Genomic DNA, 11653 nt, shown 5'->3' with positions numbered 1-11653 from the left:
AGCGTCGGATCTCATTACAGATGGTTGTGAGCCACCATGTGGTTGCTGGGAATCAAACTCAAGACCTCTGGAAGAGCAGCCAGTGCTCTTAACTGCTGAGTCATCCCTACAGCACATGACTAGAATTCCTTATATGCATGAATAAGATGAGCAAAGAATCAAAAAAGGAATATTAGAAGAATATCAAGAGAGCCATTCTCCACTAAGGTAAAGTTTACCACATGTATCATCCAATTTAAAAACTATTACTACAAAGAAGCGAGTGAATGAGGAGGAAGCCGACCCCAAAATGAGGTTGTGATGATAATTACTCATAACGGAGGATATTTTGAGAGTCAAGTGACAACATTATTTAGAAAAAGGCAAAGGAAGTTTAGGCTTGGCAAGGGAAGACCTGTAAGACATGAAAAAACCAAGTTGAACATCTAGAAATGAAGAAAACACTGTCATGTCATAGTGTTGTTAGTAGATTAGACACTGCAGAACACCATATCAGTGATCTTGAATACATAAAAAAATTAAAATGAAACAAGAAAAATGTTTATATTACATAAATGTATTATATTGTATATAATAGATCATATGTATTATATTACTATATACTATAAACTCTATACTTATACTATATACTATATATTACATATTGTGTATTATATATTGTATAGTATACATTGTATATTACATGTTACACATTACATATAACACAGAACACAACATATATTATGTTTGTTCTCAATGTTTCATTTATATAAATATAGAGAGTGAGGGAGCAAAAGAATTGAGGGGGTACACAAACTATTAAAAATTGTAGGCCAACATGTTGTCAAATCTGAAAAAGACTAAAACCTTCATATACAAGATGTTCAATAAATTTCAAACACAGAAATATATAAACTACCCAAGGCCACACCACACAACCCAAATGCTCAAAACAAACAAGAAATGGGAAATCTAGCCTGGAACTAGAAAATAAGGTAAGGCATTTTACACATGAACAAAGAACAGAATGGGACAAACTTTTCATCCCAAGCAAAGTTAGCCAGAAGATAACGGAGCAATATTTCTAAAATCCTGAATGAGAAGGAAATACTACCAACCTGTTACTTAACCAACAGAAAGCTTCCTCATCGTACTGGAGGCTGAAACAGGACAGATCAGGATCTCAGCAGATTCACTGTCCAGCTCACTTGATGATGTTAGTTTCTATTTCCTTCCATAAGGAGCCAGGTTCTAAGGTCTCTTCATTCCATTTGGGAAGGTTGAGCTTCCAAAGGCCTCACCTCCTGGCAACATCACCTTTAGGATTTCAACTTACAATTTGGAGGGATACCAAAATTTCACCATAATAGGAACAGCTTACCCATATCTTAAAACTGTAACTATCCACCTACCATGGCTTAATCCATTCCACTCTTTAGCATTAGCCCAATACAACCGAAAGCAATTGTGTATCCACCCCAAAGATCTAAGCACCATCACCTCCAGCAGTATCTTCGATGATAGCCTCAACTAGACAATAATCAAAATCTGTCAGTAACAGAATGCACAAATAAACATTATACCCATCTTTTAGAGTAATACACAGCAATAAAAAAGCTAAACTACACTTGGCAGCACAGATAACATTACTCAGAGCAAAGAAGCCAGACCCTTGCCCCCTCACATCTAAATACCCATGATGTATAATGTGAGGTTGCACTGGGAAACCCTTCTAGGAGAAAGAAACTACGATGACAGAAGCTCACCAGAGTATGCAGACCAACAGGAGGGATAGATCACTAAGGGGATAAGAGGAAGCTTTCAGATGTGTTGGAATCAGATGCTATGCCAACCACATTAGTTCTAAACATGCTTCTGTACTAGGATCTTGTAAGTAACCTGCCCTCACAAATGTCCTGTTTGTCCCCAGACCCCTGACTCCTCTCTGGCTTCATACTTCCTGATTCCAACTGGCCAGCCAGCCGCATCCAATCAAACTTTATTTCATTTTTCTCAGTTGAATATGGTAGAGGCTGGCTGGATTCATCCAGCCTTTGGAACAAGTTATATGGTTCTTGTATTTATAAGAGTATAGAGATGTGTGGTAGAAGAAATTTGGTAAGAAGTATGCTTACTTGAAACCTGGCAAAGAAGTGGTAACCTTGAGTAACTATGGAACCGATAAAAAGAAACCGAGGGGTCAGGGAAGGTGCTTTGCCAATCCAAGCCTGGAGACCTGAGCTTAATCCCTGGAACCCACATAATGATGTAGAAAGAGAAATGTTTTCTGAGGCCTGAAAGAAAGAACATCCAACTGCTCATTCAGAGGACCCAGGTCCGTGGAAGCTACGAACGTCTACAGTTCCAGTTCTGGGGGATTCAACACTCCATTTTAGCTTCTGCTGGCTCCAGGGTTGTGCATGGTGCAAAGACACATTCATACACATAAAGTAATCTTTAATTAACTAATAAGGTTGTCCTCTGACCTTCAGTTGTACACCTTGTTATGCTTCACACACACACACACCCTTTGGATGCTCATGCACACATCTATACGCTGTACATGAAAATCCAGCAGGTTCATTAAGCCAGATCTAACTGGTTTAGAACAATAGTCAGATTGACATTTTATTCTGTCTTCAGAATGTTGTGGAAGTAACGAAGACCAGTTTCCTTATCTTCGGCTGAAACAACTCCTCATTAGTTCTTTCACTGGGAGCCCTGGCTCTTTGCCTGAATATAAGAAGTCTAATGAGACCATTCTGTGCAATGCAATACTAGCTTCCTAGGCATTGAAAATGACAGTTGTCATGCTGCGCAAGGCGTGATGAGGAGACCTGGGAAAGTATTTGAAACAGAACTTCCTTATTACTGCTAGGTATTTTAATTGGAAATTGCTTTCCTATTGTTACTGGATGTTAGTGGTCAGGAAAACAAACTGGAATGAATGACTCATTTGTGGGTTCAAGCTCCATGTAACCATTGTCCAGGCACTATGTCAAGAGCTGAGGATACAAAAATGGGTTAGAGATGACTACAGTGCTCAAGATACACCCAGTTTAGAAGAGTTTATTGATGTGCTTAAGTGAGTAATAAGCACAATGGTAGATGTCCGGACAAAGTCCCATGAAGACATAGAAAGAGTGACCGATTCTCTTTAGGGAACACAGGGAATTACAAAGACTTCCAAAAACCAACAAATGTGTGAGTTGAATCTTCAAGACAAATCCTAGGTCAAACTGTTGGGAACACATGACTCTGGAGTGCTCAATCCTAAATGAGACATCTCTACCAACCCCTCGAAGGCTCATTGGACTTCTAGGAAGATGGGCAGAGAAAATGGAAGAGCCAGAAGATGGAGAAAAATAATGGGAAAGAGTGTCTCCCGGACACTATGGTCTGAGATGTGGCCATCTGCTTAAGACCAGGTCTATCACCGCTTCATCCTGCATAGGGAAGGAATCCAAGACACCCTCCAATGCGCACTGGAGGACTTCAGAGAGTTAATGGTTATCAGAGCTCACAGCCCTCTCTAGTGGAGCAGCCTCGGATAAGTTATGCTCATGCAAGTAATTGCAGTTCAACTCTGTGGGGGGTGGGGGGCATGAGAGTAGGAACGCAGGAAGAAAAGCATCAGTGGGTGAGGAGCAGGCATGGCAGAAGGAAATGGAGAGGAAGGTAAGCAGAATTTATCACATACATGCATGTACCTTTCAAATGAAATTCAAAGCTGAAAATGATTTTAAAATATCTTTAAGAAAGACTCTGTGGTTCCGTCAAGAGGAATAGTCAAGGAAGGCCTGCCTGAGCAAAGAGAGCATGTGGCAGACAAAGAAAAGGAGAGGAGTTGCTTCGACATGGGGTGAATGACTACTGAGTCACTATTCCTGTAGCTCAAAGGTGGCCATGTTGTATTGACCAGAGAATGCATAACACCGTGATGGTCCACATTTGTGTTGAACTGACCCTGTTTGCTCAGATGGCACATACAAACTTGAAGTGTGTGTGTGTGTGTGCACGCGCATGTGCATATCTATATGTATATTTATCTATATTCCTATTGTTTAGCCTCTTTCTCAGGATCTCAAGTAGCCCTGTCCCCAGATACTCCGACCCTCTCTTGAGACCTTTCTACCTATCTCTCTATGACCTAGTAGCAAGAAAGTCAATGTCTGAAACTACCGAGGCTCTGCATGCACATTTCTGGTTCTACCTCCTGAAGGTAATTTATTGATTCTTCCCCCCCCCCAGTATCTTAACTTGGAGGTTTATATCATTAATGTTAAATCTTTCTTTTTTAAAAAAAACATGTTGTGTGGTTATGATCATAACACACACCTTCCCAGCAGGAAAAAAATTACAGAGAAAAAGCTACAGAACCTTATGTGGAGTGTGTGCCTGAAAAAAAGCACTGAGGAGGCGGGAAGGATGCCTCTTTTTTCAGAAAATTAGGGAACCTTTCTCAAAATGGTAGCATTTTTGCCTAAACGTGAAGTATGAGTAAGACTGAAAATATCTGACGTGGACAAAGAGAGGAAACATTTGCAAGGACATCTTTAACAATGGCAGTGCCAGCCAAGAAACACAGTTTGATATCTGAACTCCCACAGTGATAAACCTTGGCAGTCCAAGTAATGGACAGGGAATTGGGGTGCACCATGGCTGACTTAAAATCAAGCTGCTAAAAGGGGCACCCTTTCTCCTCCTTTTTCCACAAGGTTTATATTCTTGAACAATATCAACAAATTACATATGGTTCAACTTCCAGGAGGGATCCATAAGGCCATCAACGACATGACGTGGTGTCATTTTTAACAGCACACCTGATGGCTGATGTCACCCTGTCAGGCTTTTCTCCCTCACGTTTGTATGCATACGCCATTGGAGCAAAACACGGTCAGCGCTTTGCAGATAAATGGTCCAGAGTCTCATTTTCTCTGACAATGAGTTTATTTGGAAAGGGAATTTGCCCTTTCGTCATACCCTTAGTCAAAAAAAAAAAAAAAATTCTTACACGTTATCTGGGATGCATTTGGAAGAGTAGACTAAGAAATGAAGAGCTTCCTAGCTGTGCTGGCCAGTGCTTTGGCAACATTCAGTGAGCATGTCACTGACGAGCAGCCATTCCTGAGGGTTCAGGCTGAATCCTGAGAGAGCTAGTGCTCACAGCACCTCTGCAGCAATGCCCCTTCAGATCAACAGGGATTTGAACTGTGATAGTAAGAGAAAGCAGCCAATCTTCTCCATAGCCCCTTTATCGTTACTCAAGTCACGTGTATAGTGAAGCATCTCTGGAGGCCATTGTTCCCAAGAATTCAAAATCATTTACCTAGAGGTTTAGAGTTTACATGGAAATTAGTACAGAGGCTCAAACTTAGAAAAAAAAAATTAGAGTCTCCTGGCAGACTGTTCTAATTGTAGATCTCCGGGCTCCTTTGAGAACCAGAATCTCTGAAGATGGTGTGGGATGTGAAAAAAAGTCTGGAAAAGGAATTTGAACAAGCTCCCCCCAGTAATTTTGATGTTGCATGGCCAGCAACTATCTCAAGCTATTCTGGAATGCCAGTTACTTCCTTACACAGGGTTCCTGAGGCTAGGACAGATCACGTGACTGTGGAATGGACTTGTTATCTGATGGCTCAGGGTCAGCCCCAAGGTTACTCATTCCTAAACCTAAGAGCCTTAGGCCTCCCTTCTTCATCTTCAAAATCTCTAAAACTTGGAATGCCCGTTTGAGGAGTGTCATCTGGAGTGTCACTGGGAGGTGTATAAGAATCAGGCTGTAAAGATTCAAACACTTACTGGCCTTTGGGACCCTCCTCACTCTAAGATGCCCGTGTAACACTATTAGCAGGGTATCCCATAGCTATGGTTATAGCCCCTGGGCAACCTGAAACATCCCTCAGCACATGATGCAGGTAGAATTCAGAACCAGGAGATCAATTTACCTCACTACAGATGGAGGCCAGGAGTCTTAGTGATAATGCATGACCCAGAGCTTCTGACTCCCTAGGAACCCCCCCCCCACCCCCTTTGAGCAACAATCAGACACAATGCTCTTAGTAGTATCATCAGCTCCACTGTAGTTTAACTGAGGAGCATCAAGGAGAGACAAGGTTGTCTAGTTGGGAAAATGCTTTGCATCAATACTGAGAGGGGCGTGCACCTAGCTTAAGACAGTATACTATGACACTTCTGTACACACACTTTTAACTCCTGCCTGAAGGCAATGCCCTTTGGATTATTTTCCTAGAAATGGGAATGAGACCACAAAGGATTTCCCACATCCTCCAGTACACTGTTCCCCTGACACTGCCTTTAGATCATAGATTCTTAAAAACGGAAGAAAGGGGAATGTTTGCTACAGGCAACACCTTGCCCTTTACAGAGACATTTTGGAATACATTGCAGGAGAGAAACCCATTACTAATATCTAGTGGAGACAGGTCAAGAGTGATGGCCACCTGACTCAGAATGTCAATGTTTCCAAAACCTGGAAATTATACTTCAGACTAAAATGGCTTCTCAGATGAAAGACACACACCAAGGACCCCAGAGGCCCAAACTCATGACTTCATTTTTTTGCTTTGGCAGTTAGCTAGGTGAATCTCTCAGCCTATCCCACAGACTTCCAAAGAGCAGAGCACTCGTCTGTATTTCTGAGTTCTATCTAATCCCCTTGGCTTCATTCCTTTAGTGTCCAGAAGTCAATGGGACTCTCTTCTTAGTGATATCAGCAGCGCCCATGCTCAGTGTCTGTCTCAGTGTCTGCTTCCTGACAGTCTCAGACAGTTCAAACTTCGTTAGACATTGTTTATGATTCATTTTGCTTTGCTGTTCTACTGATATTACAGCCACACAACTCTTAACTATTTGTATCACCCATCTGAATGTGAACTCTACAGACTGTATTTACCATAAAGTCTTCTAGTCATGGAATAATACCTAACACAAAGCGAGGCTAAGTCAGTATTTGTTGGATGAGTTGAGCGGACTAAGAGCTTTACTGCATAGGACTTTTGGTGTCACCACAGGTTTCCTTGGTTTTCAGTAGCCCCTGAAATACAATAAAAAAAGAAAGAAATTGGCAGAGGAAGAAAACGCTTTTTTCAAGTGAGAACGTGAGCTTGAAGACGAGGCTATAAAGCCAGGATGCAAGGAGGGGTCCACAGAAGCACAGAATTACCAGGACAGGGAAACCTCAACAGATTAAAACTGATCGAAGGCCAGTTGGTTTGATTTTTTTTTTTTAACTGAAGCTCTTGCGACCTCTATTGGTAACATCGAGAAATGCAGCGTCTGCAGCGAAGTGCCCTTTTAAAGTCCACTTTGGAATTAAGACTGTTTAAGGTTGCCGAGTACCTCTTTCCTCTTTTATTGTTCCTTTGACCGATTACAAGTCTTTATCTCTTTCGCTCCATCTGACCGTATATCCCCAATTACTGTTAGTAAAGTCAAGTATTATCCCAGAAGTGAGGACAATTACTGCATGCTTAGCATACTTGTTTTTCACGTTAGTTCTTCGGTCAAGAAAACACTTCAGCTTCCTTAAGTCCTTCTAAGAGCAACTAACCTGGCATCTAAATAAACTGCAAAGCTGAGAAGTAACACGTCTCCCCCTCCCCACGGCCCCCTATAGCTTCAGTTCTTAAAATATACTCAATTCCAGGCAAACATCAACCCTTAGAATTCTGCCAATCTGACACCAGGTAAGTGTTCAGCTAATTAGAGGAGAGATGGGGCTTCAGTTTGAGTACTAGGAAAAGATTGGTTGTGATTTGATTTAAAGAAGAAAGGGTGTTACTATTGTGTAAGTGGGAGAAACAAATTATTGTGTTAAGGTGAGGAGAAAGGAGAAAAAAAAAAAATCTCGTCCTAATAGAAATAAGAAAGGAAGAAAGCAGACTCAGACTCACTCCAGACACCCGAGAAAATAAGAGTAAGACCACTCCTTCTGCAACTTGGGAGGAAGGGGAGTTAGTTGCCAGTAGACTCTGCCTCTCCCTGCGTGGCGCGCGGGGTTCAGCACCTCGGAAAGCACCCCCATCTTCTCGCACGGAGATTACGCAAGCTCTTCGGGGCTCTCAGCAGAGGTGGGTGCCAACGTAACTCACCAAACTCTGGCAAGTCACTGGGGGTTGACAATATCGGACACACAGAAAACACCAACGGAGCTCCAGGAAGTGATGGCGTGAATCAGCCTTCAGGCAGTCAGAGGGAGACACAGATGTCCATGATCTGTTTTCCTCTAGAAGGAGAGAAACTCCTCCGGGCAACCTCAGAAGCCAACAAAGGTACTGGGAAGAGAAGCAGCCGGAGAACCGTGCTCCTGAGTAGAGGACTGCGTCTAAGTGACAGCGGGAAAGCGGAGGGGTATGACTCAGTCTTAGAGTGGGTAGCTGGAGACTCAGTTCTCACCAGGAGGAACCTTGATCCCCAGCCACTTGCCTAGAACTATCCTCTCTTCTAAACCCGCCAAGAACTGATGCTGAGTGCAGCCAACCCCTGCGCCCAAGGCGGTTCTGGGCGCCAACGCGGCTCAGCATCCAGTTTCCAGGAGCCCTTTTGAGCGTCTACATAGAAAGCTCAGGCACCTGCTTTGCGCGCCCGCCTGGGTACCACACCCGGAGCAAGCGCTGACTCTCGGTAGTCCGCTTGCAGAACGTGACCAAGGCGCACCTGAGCATGCAGGTGGCTTCTGCAACCCCCGCGGCCACCGTGAGGAAAGCAGCTGCGGGTGATGAGCTCTCAGAATTCTTCGCTCTGACCCCAGACTTGCTGGAGGTGGCCAACGCGAGCAGCAATGCGTCGCTGCAGCTTCAGGACCTGTGGTGGGAGCTGGGGCTAGAGTTGCCAGACGGTGCGGCGCCTGGGCATCCTCCGGGTAGCGGCGGGGCAGAGAGCACGGACACTGAGGCCAGGGTACGGATCCTCATCAGCGCGGTTTACTGGGTGGTTTGTGCCCTGGGACTGGCCGGCAACCTGCTGGTTCTCTACCTGATGAAGAGCAAGCAGGGCTGGCGCAAATCCTCCATCAACCTCTTTGTCACTAACCTGGCACTGACTGACTTTCAGTTCGTGCTCACTCTGCCCTTCTGGGCGGTGGAGAACGCACTAGACTTCAAGTGGCCCTTCGGCAAGGCCATGTGTAAGATCGTGTCCATGGTGACATCCATGAACATGTACGCCAGCGTCTTCTTTCTCACTGCTATGAGCGTGGCACGCTACCACTCGGTGGCCTCGGCTCTCAAGAGCCATCGGACCCGAGGGCGTGGCCGTGGCGACTGCTGCGGCCAGAGCTTGAGGGAGAGCTGCTGTTTTTCAGCCAAGGTGCTGTGTGGGTTGATCTGGGCTTCGGCTGCGCTGGCCTCGCTGCCCAATGCCATTTTTTCCACCACCATCAGGGTGTTGGGTGAGGAGCTCTGCCTCATGCACTTTCCAGACAAGCTACTGGGCTGGGACAGGCAGTTCTGGCTGGGTTTGTACCACCTGCAGAAGGTGCTGCTGGGCTTCCTGCTGCCGCTGAGCATCATCAGTCTGTGTTACCTGTTGCTTGTGCGCTTCATCTCCGACCGCCGCGTAGTTGGGACAACGGATGCAGTAGGAGCAGCAGCAGCGCCTGGGGGAGGCCTGAGTACAGCCAGCGCTAGGAGACGCTCCAAGGTCACCAAGTCGGTGACCATCGTCGTCCTCTCCTTCTTCCTGTGTTGGCTGCCCAACCAGGCGCTTACCACCTGGAGCATCCTCATCAAGTTCAACGCAGTGCCCTTCAGCCAGGAGTACTTTCAGTGCCAAGTATACGCTTTCCCCGTCAGCGTGTGCCTGGCGCACTCCAACAGCTGCCTCAACCCGATCCTCTACTGCTTAGTGCGCCGCGAGTTCCGCAAGGCGCTCAAGAACCTGCTGTGGCGGATAGCCTCGCCTTCGCTCACCAACATGCGCCCTTTCACCGCCACCACCAAGCCAGAACCTGAAGATCACGGACTGCAGGCCCTGGCGCCGCTTAATGCTGCTGCCGAACCTGACCTGATCTACTATCCACCCGGTGTTGTGGTCTACAGCGGGGGTCGCTACGACCTGCTCCCTAGTAGCTCTGCCTACTGAGACCTGCCAAGGCTCAAGGTCTTTCAAGGAAAAGGAGAGGGAAGGGAGAACAGTTTGGAGGCTGAAGGAGTGAGAATGGAGAAATTCCTAGAAAAGGGATGTGGGGAAGAGCACTGTGACAGCGCCAGAGGAGGACTGTCCCTGCAGAAATCACATTAAGGAAGGAATACCCGGGACCAGATAAAGCAAGCAGCCTCGCCTCCTACTTCCCACTCCATGCCTTCTATCCCAAGCCCCATTTCTGCACGTGCGCGCTGAACACTGTGGGACACCCAGAAGCTGAGGAAGGATTGGAGAAGCAGAGGGATGGAGTTGTGTAGGAGTTGGTGCCCATATAGCCTTTCCTAAGCTCTTTGACCTGGGAGTGTCCCAAGCAAGCATCTAACTTGCTGTAACCGTCTGGAAAAGAATGAGAAGTTAAACCCTGGTATCCTTTATCACCCTCGACAGGGCTAATGTACACGAGCTGAGACTGATCTCCTCGCCATATCACGCATCTGAGCAGAGATGTCACTGGGAGTCTCTAGGCAGTGGCATGAGGTGCCAAAGAGAGCACTGTGATTAGAGGGTACGAAACAGAGAGACCCTGAAGGAACAGGGGACTGCATAAGTGTCTCCTCTGGAAGCCTAGTTATCCGGAATGTCTTCAGGGCAGTCTGGAGGCCTGGCGCTCTGGTCTATTGCTGGAGGTGAACCAGCAAGCATCCGGAAAAGTTCTGCTGAGGGTGTGGGAACATTAGGAGTCCCCCCTGCCCCCCACCCTTTACTCTTTGGGAACCGAGCTGACTGAGATGATAAACTGGATTGGCAGATAGAGGGATGGTTCAGTGGTGTTAGAAGAGCAGGAGATGCTGTCTAGTTGTTCTCTAGAAGCCGAAGATTGCTCTTTCAAAGTGGGAAGGAGGATTCAAGTCAAATCTCTCCTAAGGGGAAGATTTCTGTTCCCAAGGGCATCGCCAGAATCTTATGAGTAAAGGTATTGCTCCTGTAACTAACAAAAGAAGGTGAGAGTCAGAACTTGAATAGGCTAACCAAGTTCCAGGGGCTTGAATGTTTTACTCATTTGAGTATGCAGGACAGCTGCAGGGCTGTCCTCAGAGTGAGGCCACTCCTGGTGACAGCTCAGTTCTAGTAACAGTCTGAGATCTTAAGATCTTCTCAGAGTCTCTTCTTGAGACTGTTCTGAGGACAGAGATCAAATATCAACTTCACCATTCCTCAACCAGGATCAATAGAGAGACTACAGTTCTATTTGGCTTAGTCTGGGGTGAAGAGGCTGGTGAAGCAGGTACCTCCAACTGCAGGGTGGTCACTTTAATACCATAAGGGACCATTAGAGAAGCCTTGCTGCTCAAATAGCCTCCTGAACTATGGGATTGGTTGGTAATTTTGTCAAAATTGTACTGTTACATGTGAGAGTTAAAGCTTGGGATATGGAGTCTACATGCCTGCCATCAAAGCCATGCTTTCTGCCATATAGTAGTTACACTCAGATACCTTCCCACAAAAAGCAAATAATAAATAAATAAATAAATAAATAAATAAATAAATCAAAGCAAGTCCTGAGGTA

At 45.5% G+C, this 11653-nt stretch overlaps 1 protein-coding gene across 1 annotated transcript; it reads left to right on the top strand.

The window, feature by feature from the left end:
- The first annotated feature begins 8649 nt into the window (after window positions 1-8649).
- Rxfp3 (relaxin family peptide receptor 3) lies at window positions 8650-10520 on the top strand. The gene has a single exon (XM_021182716.2). The coding sequence runs from the start codon at window positions 8665-8667 to the stop codon at window positions 10081-10083; it is 1419 nt and encodes a 472-aa protein (XP_021038375.1). The 5' UTR covers window positions 8650-8664; the 3' UTR covers window positions 10084-10520.
- Window positions 10521-11653: the final 1133 nt, after the last annotated feature.

Source organism: Mus caroli, chromosome 15 (assembly GCF_900094665.2).
Source record: "Mus caroli chromosome 15, CAROLI_EIJ_v1.1, whole genome shotgun sequence".
Lineage (NCBI taxonomy): Eukaryota > Metazoa > Chordata > Mammalia > Rodentia > Muridae > Mus > Mus caroli.
The sequence above is the reverse complement of the archived record's forward strand: the minus strand, read 5'-3'. Positions and strand labels throughout refer to the sequence as shown.

Excerpts from the sequence above, each read along its gene's own strand:
- Rxfp3 (XM_021182716.2), top strand. The coding sequence starts at position 8,665 with ATGCAGGTGGCTTCTGCAACCCCCGCGGCCACCGTGAGGAAAGCAGCT.